Source organism: Natrix helvetica (assembly GCF_964273705.1).
Source record: "Natrix helvetica genome assembly, chromosome: 4".
In the NCBI taxonomy this organism is placed as follows: Eukaryota; Metazoa; Chordata; class Lepidosauria; order Squamata; family Natricidae; genus Natrix; species Natrix helvetica.
The window spans coordinates 83,124,024-83,145,000 of record NC_138550.1 but is presented as its reverse complement, the minus strand read 5'-3'; the positions used below and the strand labels follow the sequence as shown (position 1 = coordinate 83,145,000).

Here is a 20,977-nt window from a genome sequence, read left to right as displayed (position 1 = left end):
AATTTCCTACCTTTATCTGTTATTTTAATTTTTAGTTGATATTTTGGTTTTATTTATTCCTGAACCTTCTCTTCAGTATTGCTTGGATATACTGAATTATATATCCTATAAGAAAATACTTTTGGGAAATTTGGGGTACAAGCATCATAATTAAAACCAAACATAATCCCGTTTTGGAAATAATATATTTGTATAGAATATCCTAAGTACAGTATTTGTTGAGAGTTAGCAAAGAGGCAGCTTTGTTCAGAAGATGATGATCTAGGATGATTTCAGGTTCACAAGTTTTACAATTTAAATAATAATAATAATAATAATAATAATAATAATAATAATAATAATAATAATAATAATAATAATAATAATAATAATAATAATAATAATAATAATAATAATAATAATAATAATAATAATAATAATAATAATAATAATAATAATAATAATAATACATTGGATTTATTAGCCGCTCCCTTTCCAGACAGGACTCGGGGCGGCGTACAATAAAACATATAAAACATAAAACATATGTACAAACACATAAACATACACATATACAAAGACATACATGCACGGAGGAGGTAACAAATTACATCACATTTAGACAGTTAAAAATCACCATTAAAATACCACATTAGTAATAACACAATTTAAAAATTTAAAAAATTTAAATGGACTGTCAGGAGGAATAAGAAAAAATTTACGGTTGAGCCAGGCCAGATAATTGAAAGAGGTGGGTCTTCAGCTGTACACGGAAGGAGCGGAGATCGGAAATAATCCTGATGTCACGGGGGAGGTCATTCCACAGGGCTGGGCCCATCACAGAGAAGGCTCTGCTCCTGGGTGTCGCCCCCCGACACTGTTTAGCGGACGGCACCCGAAGAAGTCCCTCTCTGTGTGAGCGGATTGGTCGTAGGGATGTATGGGGCAGGATGCGATCCTGCATGTAACTAGGTCCTGTGCCATGAAGCGCTTTAAAGATCATAATCAAAACCTTGAAACGCACTCGGTAGACTACAGGAAGCCAGTGCAGCTCGCGCAGGAGAGGTGTTACAGGGGAGTATCTAGTCCTCCCCATAATCACCCGCGCGGCCGCGTTCTGAACCAACTGCAGTCTCCGAGTGCATCTCAGGGGAAGCCCCATGTAGAGAGCATTGCAGTAGTCCAGGCGAGACGTCACTAGCGCATGGGTGACTGTGCGTAGGGCATCCCGGTCCAATAAGGGGCGCAATTGGCGCATCAGGCGAACCTGATGGAACGCCCCCCTTGCCACGGCTGTTACATGGTCATCCATGGACAGCCGGGCATCCAGGAGGACGCCCAAATTGCGCACCCGTTCCATGGGGGCCAGTTGCTCGCCCCCAATGGCCAGAGATGGAAGCAACTGGTTGAACCGGGAGGCCGGAAGCCACAGCCACTCCGTCTTGGAAGGGTTGAGTTTTAGTCGGTTGCCATCCATCCAGACCCGTACGGCCTCCAAACACCGGGACATCATTTCAACGGCCTCGTTGGGGTGGTTCGGGGTGGAAATGTGTAGCTGAGTATCATCAGCATACAGATGATATCCCACCCCAAAACCACGGATGATCTCGCCCAGCGGTTTCATGTATGTGTTGAACAGGAGAGGCGAGAGCACCGACCCCTGTGGCACCCTACATGTGAGGGGGCTCCGGGTCGATCTCTGCTCCCCTGCCAACACACGTTGCGTCCGGCCAGAGAGGTAGGAGCCAAACCACCGTAAAACGGTGCCCCTGACTCCCAGCCCCTCTAGCCGGTGCAACAGGATACCATGGTCGATGGTATCGAACGCCGCCGAGAGATCTAATAGGACCAGGATAGAGGAACAACCCCTATCTCTGGCCCTCCAGAGATCATCAACCAACGCGACCAAGGCCGTCTCCGTGCTGTGCCCGGGTCGGAAGCCGGACTGGCACGGGTCTAGATAATCATTCTCCTCCAGGTGACGTGGGAACTGTTGTGCCACCACACTCTCTACAACCTTCGCTAAAAAAGGAAGGTTGGAGACTGGACGATAATTGACTAGATCCGATGGGTCCAGGGAAGGCTTCTTGAGCAGGGGCCTCACAACCGCCTCTTTCAAGGCGGCCGGCAGAAACCCCTCACCCAACGAAGCGTTCACTAGGCCCAGGAGCCAGTTGCGCGTAACCTCCCAGGATGCCAGTACAAGCCAGGAGGGACACGGGTCCAATAAACATGTGGTAGGTCGCAGACGTCCACGCAACCTGTCCAAATCCTCGATGGCAACCGAGTCAAACTCCTCCCAGAGCGGTCCCTCAAGACTCGCCTCGGGCGTCTCAACTGGACCACTGAAAGGGGCCCATCCCATCCGGATTTGAGCGACTTTGTCCTGTAGATATTTCCCAAACTCCTCTGCTCTGCCCTGTAAAGGGGCTTCCCGCGGTCTCTCAAACAAGAGAGAGCGAGTCACCCGAAACAGGGCAGCAGGGCGGTTATCTGCGGACGCAATAAGAGCGGCGCAATGTTGACGTTTGGCCGCTCTTAATGCCACAAGGTACGTCCTCAAATAGGCTCGTGCCTGTGCTCGGTCAAATTCGGAACGGGAGGATCTCCAACGACTCTCTAGGCGTCTCTTGTGGCGTTTCATCACCCTTAGCCCCTCGGTAAACCAAGGGGCCAGGATGGTTCGTCGCCGCAGGAGAGGCCGCAAAGGCGCCACCCGGTCTAGGGCCCCGGTAGTCGCACTATTCCATGCGTCTACCAGGTCCTCCACTCGGGGGCGGGTCAGGTCCACAGGAGGTGGCCCAAGCTCCGTCTGGAACCTATCTGGTTCCATCAGGCGCTTGGGGCGGAACCATCTAATACCTTCCGGTTCCGCCTCCCCGCAGCGGGGGGTAGCACCGGGGAAGTCAAGCCGGAGAAGTGAGTGATCTGACCATGACAGGGGAATAATAGTTGGATCCCCTATTCCCAGATCACTCGTCCACTGGCCAGAGACAAAGACAAGGTCCAGCGTGTGGCCTCCCTCGTGAGTAGGGCCCTGAATTAATTGGGTCAGGTCCATGGTTGTCATGGAAGCCATGAACTCCCGAACCCCCTCAGACGCTTCTCCCATCGACGGCAGATTAAAATCCCCCATCACTAAAAGTTTGGGGGTCTCAACCGCCACCGATGAGATCAGCTCGAGGAGTTCAGGCAGGGCCGCTGATGTATAGCGAGGAGCCAGGTATACTATCAGCAGGCCCAACTGCCTCCCTGGGCCCCATCTCACGACAAGGGATTCACACCCGGATGTCTGTGGCACAGTGAACTCTCTCGGCTCCAAGTCTTCCCGGATAATCACTGCTACCCCACCGCCCCTTCCCTGGGCCCGAGGCTGGTGAAATGCTCGATAACCTGGCGGGCACATTTCCACGAGGGGTAAGCCTCCCTCGTGGCCCAACCAGGTCTCAGTTATTCCTGCGAGGTCCGGCTCCCCCTCCAAAATTAGATCGTGGATGAGGGGGGCCTTATTGACAACGGACCTCGCGTTGCATAACAGCAGTCTCAGGCCTTGGGTCTGTAGATCCTGACCACCTAGTATGCAGGGGTTGGTACAAACGACCGGGTATGACCAAAAACCCCGGTCTCCCAACCGACTACGCGCTCTTGATCTGTCCTCGCACCTGCCCCTCCCCACGACCGTTGGTATCAAAGAGCCCTGCACAGGAATGCTCTCTTCCCTCTCCTCCCCCACTCCGCTCCCTCCTCCTTCGACCACACCTAGATGCCTGGCTCTCCCATCCCTCCTGACCTGTTCCCCCCCCCATCCCTGGAACCCCTTACAATTTTTAAAAAGCAATTAATTAAAAAACCCCTCAATGTGCGCTTCCTCCACCTCTCTGGGTTAATGAACCCGTCCTCAAGGTGGGCCCTCGAAAGGGCAGGAGGCCATAACTGCGAGAGGGGGGACTCTCGTAGCTGTAGCAGGTCTAGCCTCGTGTATAACATATTGGACAGGGCCAAGTTCATCAAGTGGGAGCTGTCGATGTTAATATGCATTAGCAGCCGCAATTCCCACTAAGGGGATAGTCCTGGCAAGGGGATAGTCCAGGCAAGGGGATAGGCTGATGAAAATAGTCCACATCTGGATGGAAATGATGGGCTGATGGAAATAAAATAGCCAGCTGGTGGATAAAAGACTGCAGCTAAGAGGTAGTTCGTAATAGGCGGTAGGTCGTAATAGGCGGTAGGGCGGATAGCCCATAATAAGTAGGTGGTAAATGAGTGGGGGGGGTAGTAGTGAGCACAGCAAAGCACTGGGTCTGACCTTCTGCATGGGCCTCTGATGTTCCAAAGCCTCCGTTCCATGGCCTGCCATAGTTGTAAATAGTCCTCCGTCCATTTGGCCACCCATAGTCATTGTTATTGGGCCCGGGAGGGCTGCATCGGCCTCCCTGCGGCCTCCCTGCAGCCCTTCCACCGATCTTTCCACTCTCTACTTCCTCCGGCGCCTCAGGCCTCACTCTCCTTCCCTTCTTCCCTTCGGCGCCTCGGGTCTCTCGGGCCTCCCTCGGGCCTCACACTCCTTCCCACGGCCCTCTCGCTGGTCTAGAATCACAATCACCGGCCAGTTTGGAACTCAGCGTCCCCTAGATCGTAATTCGGGCCGCTCGGCTCTCCTGGGTTGCCACCATCTTTCTGAATGTCTCCAGCCAAAATCCGACCAGTCAAACAGACCACCGCCGCCGTCCTCCAACCTCCTCCAGCCTTCTCCGCCCCCTCCGCTCAGGTCTTTACCGCATCGCTGCTCCACTGGCGCTGGCGTTCCGCTGCTCTGCCGCTCCAACTCAAAAAACGCCAGCCGCCATGCCGGCTTACTGGCGCGCTATCCTCCTCCTGCCCGGCTGCCCGGCCGACCTGACGGGCCAGCTTGGAGCCGGGCAGGGTGCCAGAATATTCGGCGCCAGAAATCCCCGACCCTCGAGGTGGAAATGAGGGTCGGCAGCATCCCGCCCGTCAAAGAGCCCTCCGCATTTAGCGGAGCTCAGAGGCAGTCCTCCATTCCCTCCGGAAGCTCCTCCTCCTCTAGAGGTCTGTTCTGTTCTGATGACTCTGTTCAGGTTGAGGTTACAGCAAAGTATAAAACCAACTTTTCCTTAACAGGTTGGAACTTGTATGTCATCTATAACAGGCCCAACGGCAGTTTTGATTCAAAAAGAACAGTGTGCTTAAGACAATGGATTTTGAAATGAAAGACTTTTAAATTAATACTTGAAAACTATATGGGAAGAATTATATTTGTACTGTAGAGAAAAGAAAATCACTTTTAACTCCTGTAGAAATTTTGTGTATCTGTAAGAATAAAAACATGTATTTATAACTTTTAAATAATCCTTCCCAGGCATAATTATAATTTTTTAGTTTTCCAATTCTAAGCATCCACTGATAAAGCATTCAAATAATTCAATTGATGGCCTTCTTGTTCTTTTTTACCCCTTTTACTTTTTCTTTCTTTCAGTGTAATCTCATTTCAAGACAAAGCAATTAAAATTATGATCTAAAGCTTGTCGCCTTGATGTATTACTTTAACCCCTCCACCCACCTAAATTTATTTATGAGGTGGATAGTGGTGAACCAACTGAAGTTCAAATACTTTGGCCACCAAATGAGAAGAGAGGACACATTAGAGAAAAAAACCCTCTGATGTTGGGAAAGATTGAAGGCAAAAGGAGAAAGGGACAGGAGAAGACGAGATAGTTAAATGCAGTGGGCATCAGTTTAGAGAGACTCAGGGAGACAATGGAGGATGGGGTGGTGGTGGCATGTTATGGTCCACAAGGTCACAAAGACATGACTTATGCTGCACCATAAATATGAACATTACATATAATCTTATGTAACTGTAACTCATCTATGTGACTCAGTGAATTGGAATCACATATGTTTGTGGTTTTCTATTTTTTTAAGGTAAACATCTACCCCATAATCTGCTAGGGTTATTAATAGAAACAGAAACGTGTACTTTTGGATGGGATTTCGTACCTGTTTTGCTATTTATTAAATGGGACCTGCATATGTCTATTGGGTGTGGGAGATATGAGAAATTACTAAAAGTATACTTGTAAAATTAATTGTTGATTAATGTTGGTTTTTGTTTTTTCCCCATTTTAGGGAGTACGAGTTTGGTTGCGAGAAAATGGCCAACATTATCCAAGCACTGTACTTTCCTGTGCAGAAGGAGTTGTTGTATTCAGGACTGATTATGGGCAGGTAAATGCGTTGCTTCCAAATATGTTTTGTTTGTACTATCCATATCCTGGCAAGTGAGTGAGTTGTTATGAACTTTTATAGTTTTTTCAGTCCAAAGGCCAGTTTTGGGAGCCGTTATTTCTTATTTACGATAATTCCCATGATGTAACTGTTGTTATTTTTCTTTACAAAACAGTAAGGCATCAAGGAACCCTAAGAGGTTTTAGGAAAGTCTTCTATGTTTGTATAATCTTTCTAGATTTCCTTCCATCTCTTCATCTTTTACCACACCCAGTGCAGAGAAATAACCAACTCCTCTTGAGTCATCTCAATGTATGTCAGTCACTACGCTGGAAATGTCATCTGTCTTTTAAAATGACTATATGTGTTTATTATACTTTTAAGAGTGTATGCTTATTCTGAGAAAAAGAAGTGAAAGTTAATCACTTTTACTGTAAATGGCAGCCAAAGCAAGAGTAAGAATTTATAGCTTATTGTACAATGTAAAATTATAGAATTGGAAAGGACCATTGCATCAGTATAAGAATCCAAGTTTAACCATCTCCAACAGATGGCTGATTAGCCATCACTGGAACTCTTCCAATGAATGGGAGCAGACTTCTCTTCTTTATAATTCGTTCGACTGTCAAACTATTCTAACCATTTGGAAGTTTTTCCTAACATGCAATGAAAACCTTGCATGGAACTTAAGATCATTGTTCTGTGTTTCACAATATTGCCCTGAAAATATAATCTCTCTTTTTCTGAAATATTCGTACAGTCACAAAAGAATAGCATTTTTTTTCTTGGCTGACTGTGATTGTTTCTGTGAATAATGTTAAAAGGGTTTTCCTTTTTAAAAGGTTAAACACTCTAAACACAAAAGAATCACATGATATAATTCTGTTTTTGTTAGTTTTTACACTAACCAAAGGGGATAAAAATAACCTTTTCCTTTAAATCTAACAAGACCGAACACAAAGGAAAACAGAAGTGTAATGAAAAAATGAGCAACAGTTTGAATTGGGGGGGGGGGGGGGAGGTCCAGTGGATGACCACAAGCTGATTAGCCTCTATAACATCAAACAAAAGAATGTTTAATTAGAGCACCAGTGGACGAGAGCTTGGCTGTGGGGAAAAGGGTCATGCTGGCTGGCTTCAGTTCCAAATGCTCTAAATAGAAGCAGCTGAGATTTAATATCTTTAAAAATGTAAAATGTGTGCATTTCCCAGTCAAAACCACAGATGGTAAGTATCATGGGCCTTGGCATTCCAAAATCTTCCTTGAATTTGCTTAACAAACAAATCATTCATGGGATGGCATTAGGGTAGAAAACAGAACATGATCCAGTATCCTCTGGTTTAAATAATAAGCACCTGTAAATATCTTCTCAATCTTCCATCCCTGCCCAGCTCCCATTTCTTTTCCTGATTTTTGAAGGAGACTTTTTCCTCTCCTCCTTGGGAATTTAATTTAAAAAAAAACCTTCAGCAGAACCTGAATGATGTGGTTAGCTTCAAATATATTCCTGTCTACAGGGATTACACTTTGCTTCCTCATTCTCTTTGGGAGTATATGGGAGGTGACAAGCAAGATGTAATGGAAGTTTATGACTATCATAAGGTCCCGAGAATCCAACCTGCATGCCTCAAGAATTTATTTTAGATGATCTTTAAAGCAGATGACAACAATAGACAGCCAGGAGGCCTTGAACTCTTTTGAAGTAGGAGAATTTGAAGCTACTTTGTTGAAATGTGTGGGCGGTCACTTTCAAACGAACGTTCATGGTTCACCTCTTTTTTTGTTTTTCTGTTTAAATCTGCTTCGGTAGTTTATGCTCCCCTTTCAGATTGCCAGTTCAAGGATAAGGGGAAACCATGGAGGGAATACTGTTTTAGAAAGGATTTGGGGCTGAAAGTTTGTCTGACTATTCCACACTATTTGTTCAAGATTGTTCACTGAGAAAACTAGTTGCTGACAAGACTTTTGAGTCCTTTTTTATTTGGTGCAGATTCTGTAGACTGTTGAATGTAATAGCATTTCCACCTGCCTATGAACTAATTCAACTCAGGCTTACCAGCCCCTATTGGATTTTACTAAAACCAACAACCCAACCTTAATAAAAGATAAAGGTTCCCCTTGCACATGTGCTAGTCATTCCCAATTCTAGGGGGTTGTGCTCATCTCCGTTTCAAAGCTAAAGAGCCACCATTGTCTGAAGACGTCTCTGTGGTCATGTGGCCGGCATGACTAAATTCCGACAGCACAAGGAACGCTGTTACCTTCCCACCAAAGGTGGTTCCTATTTTTCTAGTTGCATTTTCTACGTGATTTCTAACTGCTAGGTTGGCAGAAGCTGGGACAAGTAACGGGAGCTCAGTCTGTTATGCGGTGCTAGGGATTCGAACCTCCAAACTGCCAAACTTTCTGATCGACAAGCTTGGTGTTTTAGCCACTGAGCCACCATGTCCGTTTTGAGTCCTTTTTGAGCCACCGTGTCCCAACCTTAATAGTGAACTGCTAAATCCTGTTCAACCCATTTTAGCTGCCAAATGTCACCCCCAGTCTTCTCCTTTCTGGTTTTAAAATGGCTGCATAACAACTAATACTAAGGTCACCTGACTTATAGCCTCTCCTTTCCTTAGAACATTGGGTTCTAAGAGAAGCTAAACAATATTCTGTTTACAGATCATTATCAGCAAAGTTTAGCACCAAATTAGTCCAGTTTGCTTGGGTGTATGCATGAATATAGGAAGAGCCAACAAGAAGCCATGACTGAAAAATGATGCATCACAATAAACAAAAGTGCTCCCTTAGAACTGGCTATAAGATTTAAACCTCATCTCAAACTTGCAGATCTAACTTTAAAATGCTATGTTTTTAGTAAGATTTTACTTTTCCAAAGTAGGAAAAAGTTGTTCAGTTGCTAAATTCTAATTTAACACATTCATTGTTCTGGTCTACAAATTACTTCACCATATCTGGGGTTTATTTTGAATACAGGAAGATGTATCCAAAATAGTTAATAGCACATATAAAAACAATAAAGCAATAATAAAAATAATATGTGCAATATATACATGGTTAAAGATTGTGATATAATAGAATTATCAGTCCATTCAACTATTAACATATTTCATAAAGAAATCAAAATCATCACACACTCGGCTTCTTGGAGCAGTAGAAATTCCTATACAAAACATGACAAGAGTTGTATGGCATTCAGTTTAGCAATAATTAATCTTAACTTATTATATCTGAAATATTAAAATGTGAACACAGTGTTAGGGGCCAGTATTGAGTGGATTCATATGTGTTATTCTTAGGTTTTCTTTTGTTTTGTTTTTCCACACTGGAGTTGTTTAGATTCTTATTTAAAAACGAAAGACACTTCCAGGCAAGTTATCAAAGTTCAAGCATCTGTTTAGTGCCAGGGTGAAAGAGAGCTACTAGCAAATGTTAACTGAGCATTGCTTGGAGACCCATATTCACAAAACAATGGCTAAAAACATATGTTACTCATTATCAAACTGACCAGGTGTTTGTAACTAGTATTATCTTCCAGACTTTGTACGTGTTTTCAAAATAGGTTTTAAAGGATATGAAAAAGACCATTTATTACTTCCCAAATGGAGTCATGACCTCTGAGGGGGTCATTGGGAACTAAAAAGGACAAAGGAATTGGAACCTTAAAGCCTTTCTGATGAGACTTCCCTGATTGAAAGTCACTTCTTTGAACTAAATTTGATCACTTTTTAAAGGTTGAAGCACTACTCTGTCACTGTATTTATTAGATTTCTGTTGTATCCTTTTTGTTATTTGGTATTAGCATCTTGTCAGATGTTATGTGTACCTTATTAACTCACAACATCTTCTAGAAATGGAATACATTTCTAACTTATTTTTAACTCTTCTATACCTTTATATACGTTATTTGTGGTTTTTTCCCCATTGGGTTTCTTTTGTCCTTCTACAGCAAATGAGATCAAATTAACATAAGCAGACCTGTGGTTTGAAACCTAGATTTATACCCATGAACATCAAAATGGAGGCTGGAATACTAAAACTCCTCATTTGCCATTCTTATTTGTTTTGTCTCCATTCTGTGTATTTAGCTTTGTTGTCAGTGAGAAGATACAGCGGTTTCCTATTCTTCTTAAAAAGTTATTCTTAAAATGATTAAAACAATCTTGCTCTTGGTGATGAAGTCTATTGTACTTAGGTTAATTTAGGGCTTAGACAATTTAAACAAAAACATCTGGGAGTAAGCAATGATGATATCTTTCTTAATGGACTATTTCTGGCTCTGGTAAAAGTACTTGGATGATCTATAATGGAATAATATCTAACAAAATATCAATTAATGTATGCTATTGTCTGTGGGGTTTACTAAATAGTTCTTTACAGTACTAGTCCTATGGCTATTGAAATTGATGTGGATGTTAAAGTGCCAGATAATTGATAGTGCTATATAGATAAAAATGGTATCCGACAGTGCAATCCTATGATCAGATGTGCTCAGAAAAAACAACTTTTGAGCTTAATAATAATTACTTCGCAAAGCAAACAGGGTAATAGTTGAATGCTTGCTTACTCTTACATGAAACTGGACTAGCTTTATATATATATTTATCAATTTATATCTTTTTATATCAGACTAGCTTTATAAATTTTCAGAAAAGTATCTAAGGTTTATTTATGCAAATACTTAAAATGCTGATTCTCTACAAAGGTTCAAATCCCATCTGTTCCTTCCTGTTCGTCTCTTGTATTAAAGAAAGGATTATTTTTACTTTATGCACATATACATAGTTATAGTTTGAAAGGTTACATTTTGATTTTAAGGCATACTTTAGTTATTTACACAAACATGCAGTTTGATTGAGTGGTGAAGGCACCAGGCTAGAAACCAGAAGATTCTGAATTCAAGGCTTCCCTTAGGCATGAAAGCTAGGTAGGTGACTTTGGGACAATCACTTTCTCTCAGCCCAGGATGGCAGGGTGTCACACTGGTTGATCAATTCCTGTTGCAACCAATGGATCAACATTTGGTTGATCTGAAAAAGGTGGACCCTGCACTTCCAGGAAAAAAAAAACTAGGAAGAAAAAAAATTGTTTACACAAAATGAATCAGTCTGCTCCCCATGTGTGCTCTCTATACATTTGTGTCTTGATAGCTGGTATATATTCAGATGCGCAAAGCACAAGTAAAAATCTGTGGAGTGAAGTTGGGTTAATTGTTCAAAGCTTTGAATGTCACAGAAGTGTAAAACTTTGCTTAGGTACAGCAAAAACACTGTTTCTGATTTGCATAAGGAAGGAGTTTATGTTGTTCAGGAGAAATGCATGCAACTCAAAGAATATCAATGAGACTGATAACTTGTATAATAAACTTGAGTGTTGTTTTTTACTCAAGCCATTGCAGGCATTTAATAACTTGTTCTAGAAGGTGATAGTAAATCTGTAATCTGTGGAACAGAATTTGAGACAGAATACTTGAGATGGCAGAAATTAGTTTTGGTCATAGTTATAACAAAAAAAAAACTTTCCCGCTGTTGAAAATGTGGCAGTGGTGGTAATGTTGCTTTGTTTAATTTTTGTCTGATTTTACTCTGTAACACTATCCCCTCCTGTGGTGAAACCAGACAAAAATAGAAGCAAGGTACTGAGAAATAAAACAGAAAGCATTTCTGTGTTTGGAAGACTCATCTTTTTTGTGAACCGCAAAATAAATATTCTAAATCAACAAACTCAGTGAAGTGTTACTTGAGGGGGAAAAAGGCATGAAAATTAGATTTGGAATGACCTGCTTGAACTTCTGGCTGCATAAAGTATACAATAATATCCTGGAGGAGAACATGAGTGGCCAGCAAGAAATCTGATCTAAAACATTTCTGCCAAGAATTCTTAATGCATTCCAAGTTTTGTTGCATTTTGTTTTGTTTTGTTGTTTTCTTCTCTACTAGTTTTCTTTCCTCATCATCTGAACACACACACACCGGCTTCTTCCTCACTAGTTTTAAGTCCAGCCTATTTTCATACTTTCCTTCATTTGTGCAGGGACTTCTCCCTGCTCAATCCTCCCATTCCTATGATATTGGCAATTCAATCAGTCACTGCCAGACAAATTGTATGTACCAGTCATGAATTCCTTAGCTCTGTTTAGTACTTTTATTTAGTGCACGGATGTCATAAGTACATAGCATAAATAATTGCACTAACATAGGTAAATAAAAAATTATACACGGTGTAAATGTGTATGATCGTAAAATGATGCAATCAATGGAAAATATTTTCTTATGTAATAGTACAAATATTTCCTAATATTACAACAACCATTAGAATAAATAAGAAACATTTTCCAGCTTCATAAGGTTCCTGCAAAGAGAGGCATTTTTAAGAGCATTTTGAAACTTCAAGACACTGAAATCTAGATATAATTCAGAGGAGGGATGATAGAGATATGGAGGAAATAATTTTACCAATAGAGGATAATATTTGTAGCATGGTTGAAATCAGTGATCCTTGGTGCTCTCTGAGCTTGGTTGTTTTCCAGTAGAATCGAGGGAGGGGTTATGCATGGGTTTTGTCACAGCCTGATTGGTCCATAGACTGAGTGAAATTTCTATAATATTCCTCCATTTCCCATTGGCTCCTAGTTTCCTCTCAGTCTTTTGATCCAAACACTGGTTTGGCTCTTAGGTAGGAAACCTTCAAATATTGCAAATATTGCTAAAATTCATAGATTTGATTGGATTAATTGGATATCTAAATTACTAAATTTATTTCAGCTGTGGCCCCTAGGAACAGTCGTTTCTGTTTCGGGAAGGTAACAGCATTCTGTGGTCCTGTGGCCGGCATGACTAAATGCTGAAGGCGCACAGAATGCTGTTACCTTCCCACCAAAGGTGGTCCCTATTTTTCTACTTGCATTTTTACATGCTTTCGAACTGCTAGGTTGGCAGAAGCTGGGACAAGTAATGGGAACTCACTGTGTTACACAGCGCTAGGGATTCGAACTGCTGATTTTTCTGATCGACAAGCTCAGCGTCTTAGCCACTGAGCTACCGCGTCCGTATCAGTAATAACATAGTTATTACTGATAAGAAATTTGGGGCAATAGGAAAACAACAGGCTTGGGCTGCAAGGCCTCTTTGTTTTGTTGCCCACATATGTGTAATATAGTTAAGAATAAAACCTGCTTTCAGTCTAAGTAGTCTGCGCTTGAATAGGAATCCTGTGTTAGCATAAATGTGTTGCAAGTGGATAAAGGTCTCTAAATACCATAACTTGAATGACAGCAACTTCAACAGACAGTAGTCTACTCAAAGACACCCTTAAGCATCACACATTAATAAATGTGTTATATGTTGTTATTTGATAGTTTGAAATGAAGAACTAAGCTGTAGATGTAAGCTGCAGAAGAACTATCCAAGGGCTTGGCCTTGGTTTTTTTTTTAAAACTGATGAATGAAATTTCCTTTGCTTAAAATATTTCATTCTGAGCTCTTGGCTTGTTAAAGCTATATATTTTTAGCAGATAACACTAGTATAAAGTAAAGAGTGCTGTAAATAAGACAGAATAGAGGTATGTAAAATGGAACATAATTGTTATAGTAATTGAAGCTGAACACACAAGGAAATTGAAGATACCCCCCCCCCCTCCCAGGCCAATAGGCTAAAATAAAAGGGATGGGAAAAAATAAGGTTGAAAGAAAGAAGCTGTTCTGGTTAAAAGCCTAAGATTAATCCTTCTGATTTTGTAAAATACACTCTGACCTAGAATCTCAATATTTTTTCCTTCTCACTGGAACCTGTTATCACAGCTGGACTAAAAGGATTTCTCAAGGTTAAATAAACCTTGGACGTCTGTTATGTTAAAATCCTCTCACAATGTTTTTCTCCGGTTTTGTTTGTAGTATTTGGTTGGTTGGCTACTCTAAATATTGTGTGTCTGTGAATTTCTGTGAATATATCCATAGCACTGAATTGTCAAAGAATTGTTAAATTGCTAGAAAGTTAAGGAATACCCATACATTAAGAGAAATATTTCATTTATGTGTAAAGCTTTGTGATGCATGTGAGAGAAAAATATATACAGTAATATTTTCTTGAGGCCTATTCTGATGTAACTTCAAACTGAAATCTAATGTTTTTTATTAAGCCACCAGGAAGCCTATAATTCACATTTTCTGAATCTACATTTCAATTCACTTTTGCTATTAACTACAACTTATTGTTTATTCTTAGCAAGTAGAGTGTAGTTTGACCACAGATGAGGAGCATAAACAAGGATACTAACTTACACTTAAGTGTTACCCAACTTTTTCATTTTGTTTTGTATAAACCAGAATGCAAATGTGTTTGTGAATGAAGTAAGGAGCAGTATTTGAAAGTGCATCTCTTGAGCATTTATTAGTATAATCCAGGATCATGTAACATATTTTTTGCAATCCCCCAAATCCTCAAAATTGTACCAGGGACATTTGATGAAAAGCTATATATTAGCAGTAATGCAATTACAACTAACGTATGATGAGAAAAATAAATTGATGTGGTAAGCATCCAGTTTGCTTAACCCATCAATTATCAATGAAAGAAAAAGATCAGAATCTCTGAAAACAAGAAACATAACCTGAAAATTCTCAGCTTGTTCTTTGATATTATCTCATTGCTTCTATAGTCTCTGTAGCTTTCAATAAAGGTATTAAAAAGTAACCTTATTGGCTACAAAATGATTCCACACCCTTGGGAAAATGCCAAATTAAGGATCTGAACAAGCGTTGATTTTAATCTTAAAGAATTGTCTCCTCATTCCCTTTTAACAAATGTATTATGGGAGTTGTTTATAGAGGAATCAGAATAAATTAATGTTGTAATAATGATAAATGAAATATGCGTTGTAAGCGGTATTGCAGGTTTGATAAGAAATATGAGTACAAGAAAGGTTTTTCAATTTTATTGGCTCAGTTGTGCATTTTAATGTCTTGTTATATACATTTTTTTCAAAAAACAAATTGCCCTGCCATCATGTGTAAGGGATGAAATTTTGTAAAATTTTGGAAACTATATAGTAATGGTAGTAAAGTTATGTTGATTAGAGTATTTTAGTTGCAGTAGAGCAGTGTTTCTCAATCTTGGCAAGCTTAAGATACATGGACTTCAACTCCTGGTTGCGGAATTGTGGATGTTGAAGTCCAGCCATCTTAAACTTGCCAAGCTTAAGAAACGTAGCTGTAGAGCAGTCAAATCAACAGTCAGGTTTTTCATAAAAACTAAGCTCCATAAATTGGCCTTCAAATAAAAGTTCATATTGAGTGAAAAACAGGCTTTTTCTGAGCGCTTGTAGGAAATGAGATTTGGAAACAGTATGATATGAGTCACTATTAGATTTATTTTGCTGTAGCTTAGGCTTATTCTGCAGAGCTGCATAACCATAAACATTGGGAAGATGCTTGGTCACGAATGATGTGAAAAAGTTTGGCACAATCTTCAAATAAGTATTTTTCTTATTCCTGTTGTAAACACACTTTTGGTTTTGGGCTACTGAAAAGATATATGTGAGTATGTGTCAAGTGATAATATTTTTAAAAATGTCTCAGTGAGCATCTTACAACTTTGCTTATTGATTAATCAATCAGAAGTGCTGGCTTGATTTTTAATCCATTATTTTAGCTTTAAAATATTCTCAGTACAATGCTTGGTAATTTAACTGTATTTACAGTAGAACTTAAATTAATCCTTTTGACTTCAAGAAATGAAGAGAGGTTAAGCAAGTGAAAGCCAAGTCCAAGAGGACTTTTTTATAAATTCATTTGTATCCCAGTTGTGACTGGTCCTTGATTGAGAGTCCTTTTTCACAGTCAGTTATACTTAGTTACTTTTCAACTGGGCTATTGCAATGTAACGGGACTATCCTTGAAAAGCAAAAGAGAATGTAACTGGTCCAGAAAACAGCAGCCCATGCAGTTTTGGGCATGCTATGGTACGCTTACATAATGAGCTGTACTGGTTCCCATTAGATTTCCAAGTCCAGGTTGTCAACTTTAAAGACTTGCATGGACGGATAATTTGATTCTTTTTTAAAAGCTTCTTCTTTTTTTTAAGTAGCTGTATCAATGTGCATTTTGAAGCTTTGACTTTGGCTGTGTAGATTCAATGTAACTTTCTATGTTTGTGTGTCTATATAAACAAGAAAATATGCATATGTGGCATTGCCAGATGGCGATCAAGCTTATCGGTCTGACAAAAGCAGTATTGCGATGTTGTAACTCAAGCTCAGCCCCATTTAACCTCACAGAAAGATAACAATACTATATCTGTTATTTTGGCAAAAGCAGCTGGAACTGTGTCCAGGAAGATCTACTCATAGTAAAAAGAAAGCAGTCAGCAACTGCTTCTCTAGAATTGAAGAGTGGGAGGACACACGTCTAGTAGGAGGACATGATAGCTTGTTCTTTGGACTAAATACCTTGTGGGCTGCTGTCAAAATATCTTGATCCAAACAGAATTTTCTTAGTTGGTTTAGAATCAAATCAGTTTCTGCATTGAAAAGAAGCAGCTGAAAACCAGTTTGGCGTAGGGCTGAAAGCAGAAGACTTGGGGTTCAAGTCCTACCTCAGCCAGGAAAGCCAGCATTTCCTCTCAGCCCAACCCATTTCACAGGGAAAATAGAAGGAGGAAGTGTTGGATATGTTCACCTTCTTGAATTATTTGTATAAATTCTGGTTATATGGTATGTAGAAGCAGGTTGAAGGGATGTAACCTGCCCCTCCAAATTCATGGTTAAGAGAAAGAAAGGGGAGAAGAAAATAAGGTAGTATGTCCAGTCTGCAGTTGAGTACATTTCAGCAAATTGATTGAGTTCACATTTTCAAATTCAATTAAAGATGTAATCAAATCAATATTGAATATCTTCTCTGGTTTTGCTTCTCTCAGTGCCTCAAAGGAAGGTTCTATTGGATCACATTAGGTCATATATTATATTTATTCATGTACCTCACTTGTAATTCCTGATTCATTTTTTTCCATTTGATTCCTACTTTCAAAATTATGCAGCAACTTATATTTCATCATAGTTCATACCTTGCTGTACACATAATTCTGATACAGGTTTACTATTAAGAGTAAAAATTTGACCTTAATTTGTAATTTGTATTCTTGTGTTCTCTTGGAATTTTATAGGTTTAGTCCCTGGCTCACGTTACCTGTTGTAAAATCCCTTGTTGGCCATGGCTGATATTACCATCATTGAATCATGGCAGTATAATTTAATTGCTTGTTCACACTTTTTCAACACAAAGAAACTTTTATCTCTAGCAGTACTGATGACTGCCTGAGGTTTTTTCCATGATCTTTTTAGAAAGCCACAAGCAAATTGCAGTTTATAGGGTGAGAAAGTAAAACAGAAATTGACTACAGAGGCAAATACCCAAAGAGAGAGAGAGAGAGAGAGAGAGAGAGAGAGAGAGAGAGAGAGAGAGAGAGGGAGGGAGAGAGAGAGAGAGAGAGAGGATAGATAGATAGATGATAGATAGATATAGATATAGATATAGATATAGATATACATACGCACACCCACACCCACACACCACACACCACACACCACACACACACAGAGAGAAAGAGAGAGAGAGAGATACTGGAACATCATTTCCTGTTCAGCAAGATTACTTGTAAACTTTTAATCTGCATTTAGAATACAAGAATTTAAGATTTTTACTACTCATTCATAACACCCAGATTTATTGGTACAGATTTTGTTGTACATGACCTAAAGTTCCTCTTTGAAGGAGCTGGGCGGTTCAGAAATGTAATGAATAAATAAAAGTAAATACATTTACATGACTAAGACAAAAAAGGGAAAGGGTAAGGATCAGTGAGAACTACAGTAGTGCAGAAGTAAAACCTTGATTTAATGGAAAAATAGGGGAATGCGTACCTATTGAAAGAGAATGTTTGTTACATTTGAATAGAATTTAAAATACTTTACCCATGAATAAAATAGGAATAAGACTTCATGCATAAATGGTGGATGAGATTTTACACAAGCACAGACAGATGTCCATTGCATCTGAAATCTACTAAATCAAAGTTTGTTGAATGGAGAATTAACTTTAGGAGTAAGATCTTCTAAAGTGGTCCTCTTCCTTCTGAGTTTCAGAGAAAGAGTTCAGTTTCTTGGTCAGTCTTCATGAATCAAATGTGATGACTCCTGTTCTTGTTGGTTGTGCCCCCCCCCCCCCATTCTTGCTACCCACTGCTTGTCTAATTAGAAAAAGCTGAGAAAATGTTAAAAGGAGAAGAACAGATATAAGAACTGAAAGTAGGAGCCAAAGAAGAGTGGAAGGAAAACAAACCTATGCAGAATCACATTCAGAGGCTATGCTGTTTGGCAAACATGTGCAAGAAATCCGCAGCCCTGAACAGTATAATTAAGACAGCTGGAATGTGAGTGCTTCAGACTCATATGAGGTTGGAGTTCATATTTAATGAATGCAAATGATAGTTTATTTCTGTTTAAGAAGCACCAAAGTTTCATCGCAAATTATCAGGCCCAAGCACAGGGAAAATGAGATCCAATCAAATCCAGCCCTTTATATGCTTAAATCTAATAGACAGAATCTTGCCAAACTAAAGCTATAATCTTCTAACCTTTTCAATATAAGCTGTAAAATTCTAGGGTGTGGTTATCCTGAACCTCTTCCCCTCAGCCCCATCCAGCGCAGGCTCTTCGTTTGGGTCTCCTGGAAAAGCTCCGAGTTGGCAAAATCTTCCCCCTTTGTGCTGCAGGTACACATTCCATTACACCCACATACAGTAGCTATCGCCTTTATATGAAAAAGGTTTTTAATTTTATTTGTTTAATTAGGAAGTTCCTCTGTATCATTACAACAAAATTACAGCTATGTCCGGATGGCATATATTGAACAAGCCAGCCAGAGTAGACCTTTCAAAGGCATTACTACTTTATATTTAAGGGATGCTCCTTTCTGCTACATGAATAATGCCTGCAGAAAGGGAATGAAACATGGGACAGAGAGAGAGAGAGAGAGAGAGAGAAAGCATCAAACTCAGCTATAAAGTTTGTCACCAATAAAATCAGAAGTTCCGTGTTCCAGTGCCCCTGTATACAGTGAATTGGCTTTTCACACCCTGAAAAACAATAGAGAGTTTCTTCTGTGGATGCATAGAAATGCTTTTATACCACCAACTTTATAATATGTAGAATAGCAATAAACTCAAATTTGGTATGTATAAATTAGTTTCAGGGATTTCTACCAAGCCTACAATTTCTGATGCATGACCATTCATGCTTATTATATATGTTTATAATCATATGTGGCATACTCCTCCAAAAGATTTTTTACAACTCCCCCCCCCCCCAATTTTAGGACATGAATTTCTCTAATCAAATTAACACTTATACACCAAAAGCATGCATATTAATTGCAGTTACTTGATTAAAAGTCACGAGGGTGGTTTTGGATAAGTACTGCTTGATTCTCTGAATGTTTACTCCGAATCCCTTTACTTATATAGTAAAGCCTTCTGAATGCAATCCAGCCAACCAGCCAAAAACCCACAAGGTTTTTATCATTGTTCAAAGAAATGAAACACTCAGATGTGCATACATGAGATGTGATGCTGCCTTTGAGCTCTGGCAGCTCCAACATCTGCTTTGTAAGGCTGATAATGAGAGCTCACACTTACATCACAGACATGGAAAGATTTTAAAAGCTGTATAAGATTGTATTTCCAAAGCTGAGAGTTGTACAGACTCTTCTTTTCAGAGACCACTTCTGTTCAATCACATACTTGTCCCATCAGGTCTGGCAGGAGGGGCATGCTTGGTTCCTATTAGACCCCAAGAAGAGGGCCTTTCCTGTCATCATCCTTGCCCTTTCAAGCATCACCTCTTGCACATTAGATTGACTCCCAACCCTTCTAGCTTTCTGTATGTCCCTAAAAAAAAATGTCATTTTGCAACAGGCACGGGGTCCTGGGAGCATGATACAGCTTGTGCTACGGCTGTATTGATGGATGCTGAACTACCTCAGCCATGAATGTTGTAGTATGGTTTTTGAGTTATTTTTATTGTTCTTAAATTGCTCTGTTGTTCTGATGTTTTTATATTGTTTTTTTAAATTGTGGGCTGTGGGAAATGATATAGTTGACATGAGAGGCTGTACAAATTGAAATAATCAACAAACACTGGATTTGAAGGACAAGTAAAAGAAGTTGAGTTTCAGAGGGAACATGAGCTTTTCCATGTGGAATCACTTTTACCAGTCCCATCAGGTGAGGATGGGCAGTCCAGCTGAGGCTTTGACTGCAGCCTAGAATAAGTGAGCAATGGAAACCTTAGATTGTGGGGCAACTATTTCCCCTTCATGACCTGTGGACTTCAACTGTCTCGTGCTGGGAATTGAAGTCCACAGGTAATAAAGGGGACATAGTTGCCCACCCCTGCCTTTAAGTCTAATGTTGCAGGATCCCAGAAGCAGGTCTTCTTGATGGCAGTGCTTGCTGTCTGGAATGACATTCCCACAGAAATCAATATTGTTCTCACTCTTAATGACTTTCCTAAAATTATTAAAATTCTGGTTGTTTTCCCAGACATTGGGATAAGATGATTGTGGAGCTCTGGTTTGTTATTGCTGCTGCAAGTTTTTTTTTAATATTCTTGTTTTATTTGTAATTATCCAGAGTCATTGAGGAGTTAGGTAGCCTCAAAATTGAGTAATAAATATGTACTTTTAGATTAGG

General features: G+C 40.2%; 1 protein-coding gene across 1 annotated transcript in view; it reads left to right on the top strand.

Annotated features, from left to right (window-relative positions):
* MYO10 (myosin X) overlaps positions 1 to 20,977 on the top strand; it is a 151,574-nt gene that overhangs the window by 37,132 nt on the left and 93,465 nt on the right. The window contains exon 2 of the mRNA XM_081950109.1: positions 6,130 to 6,228. Within this exon, the coding sequence (XP_081806235.1) occupies positions 6,130 to 6,228 (99 nt within the window). The remainder of the gene's footprint in view (positions 1 to 6,129; positions 6,229 to 20,977) is intronic.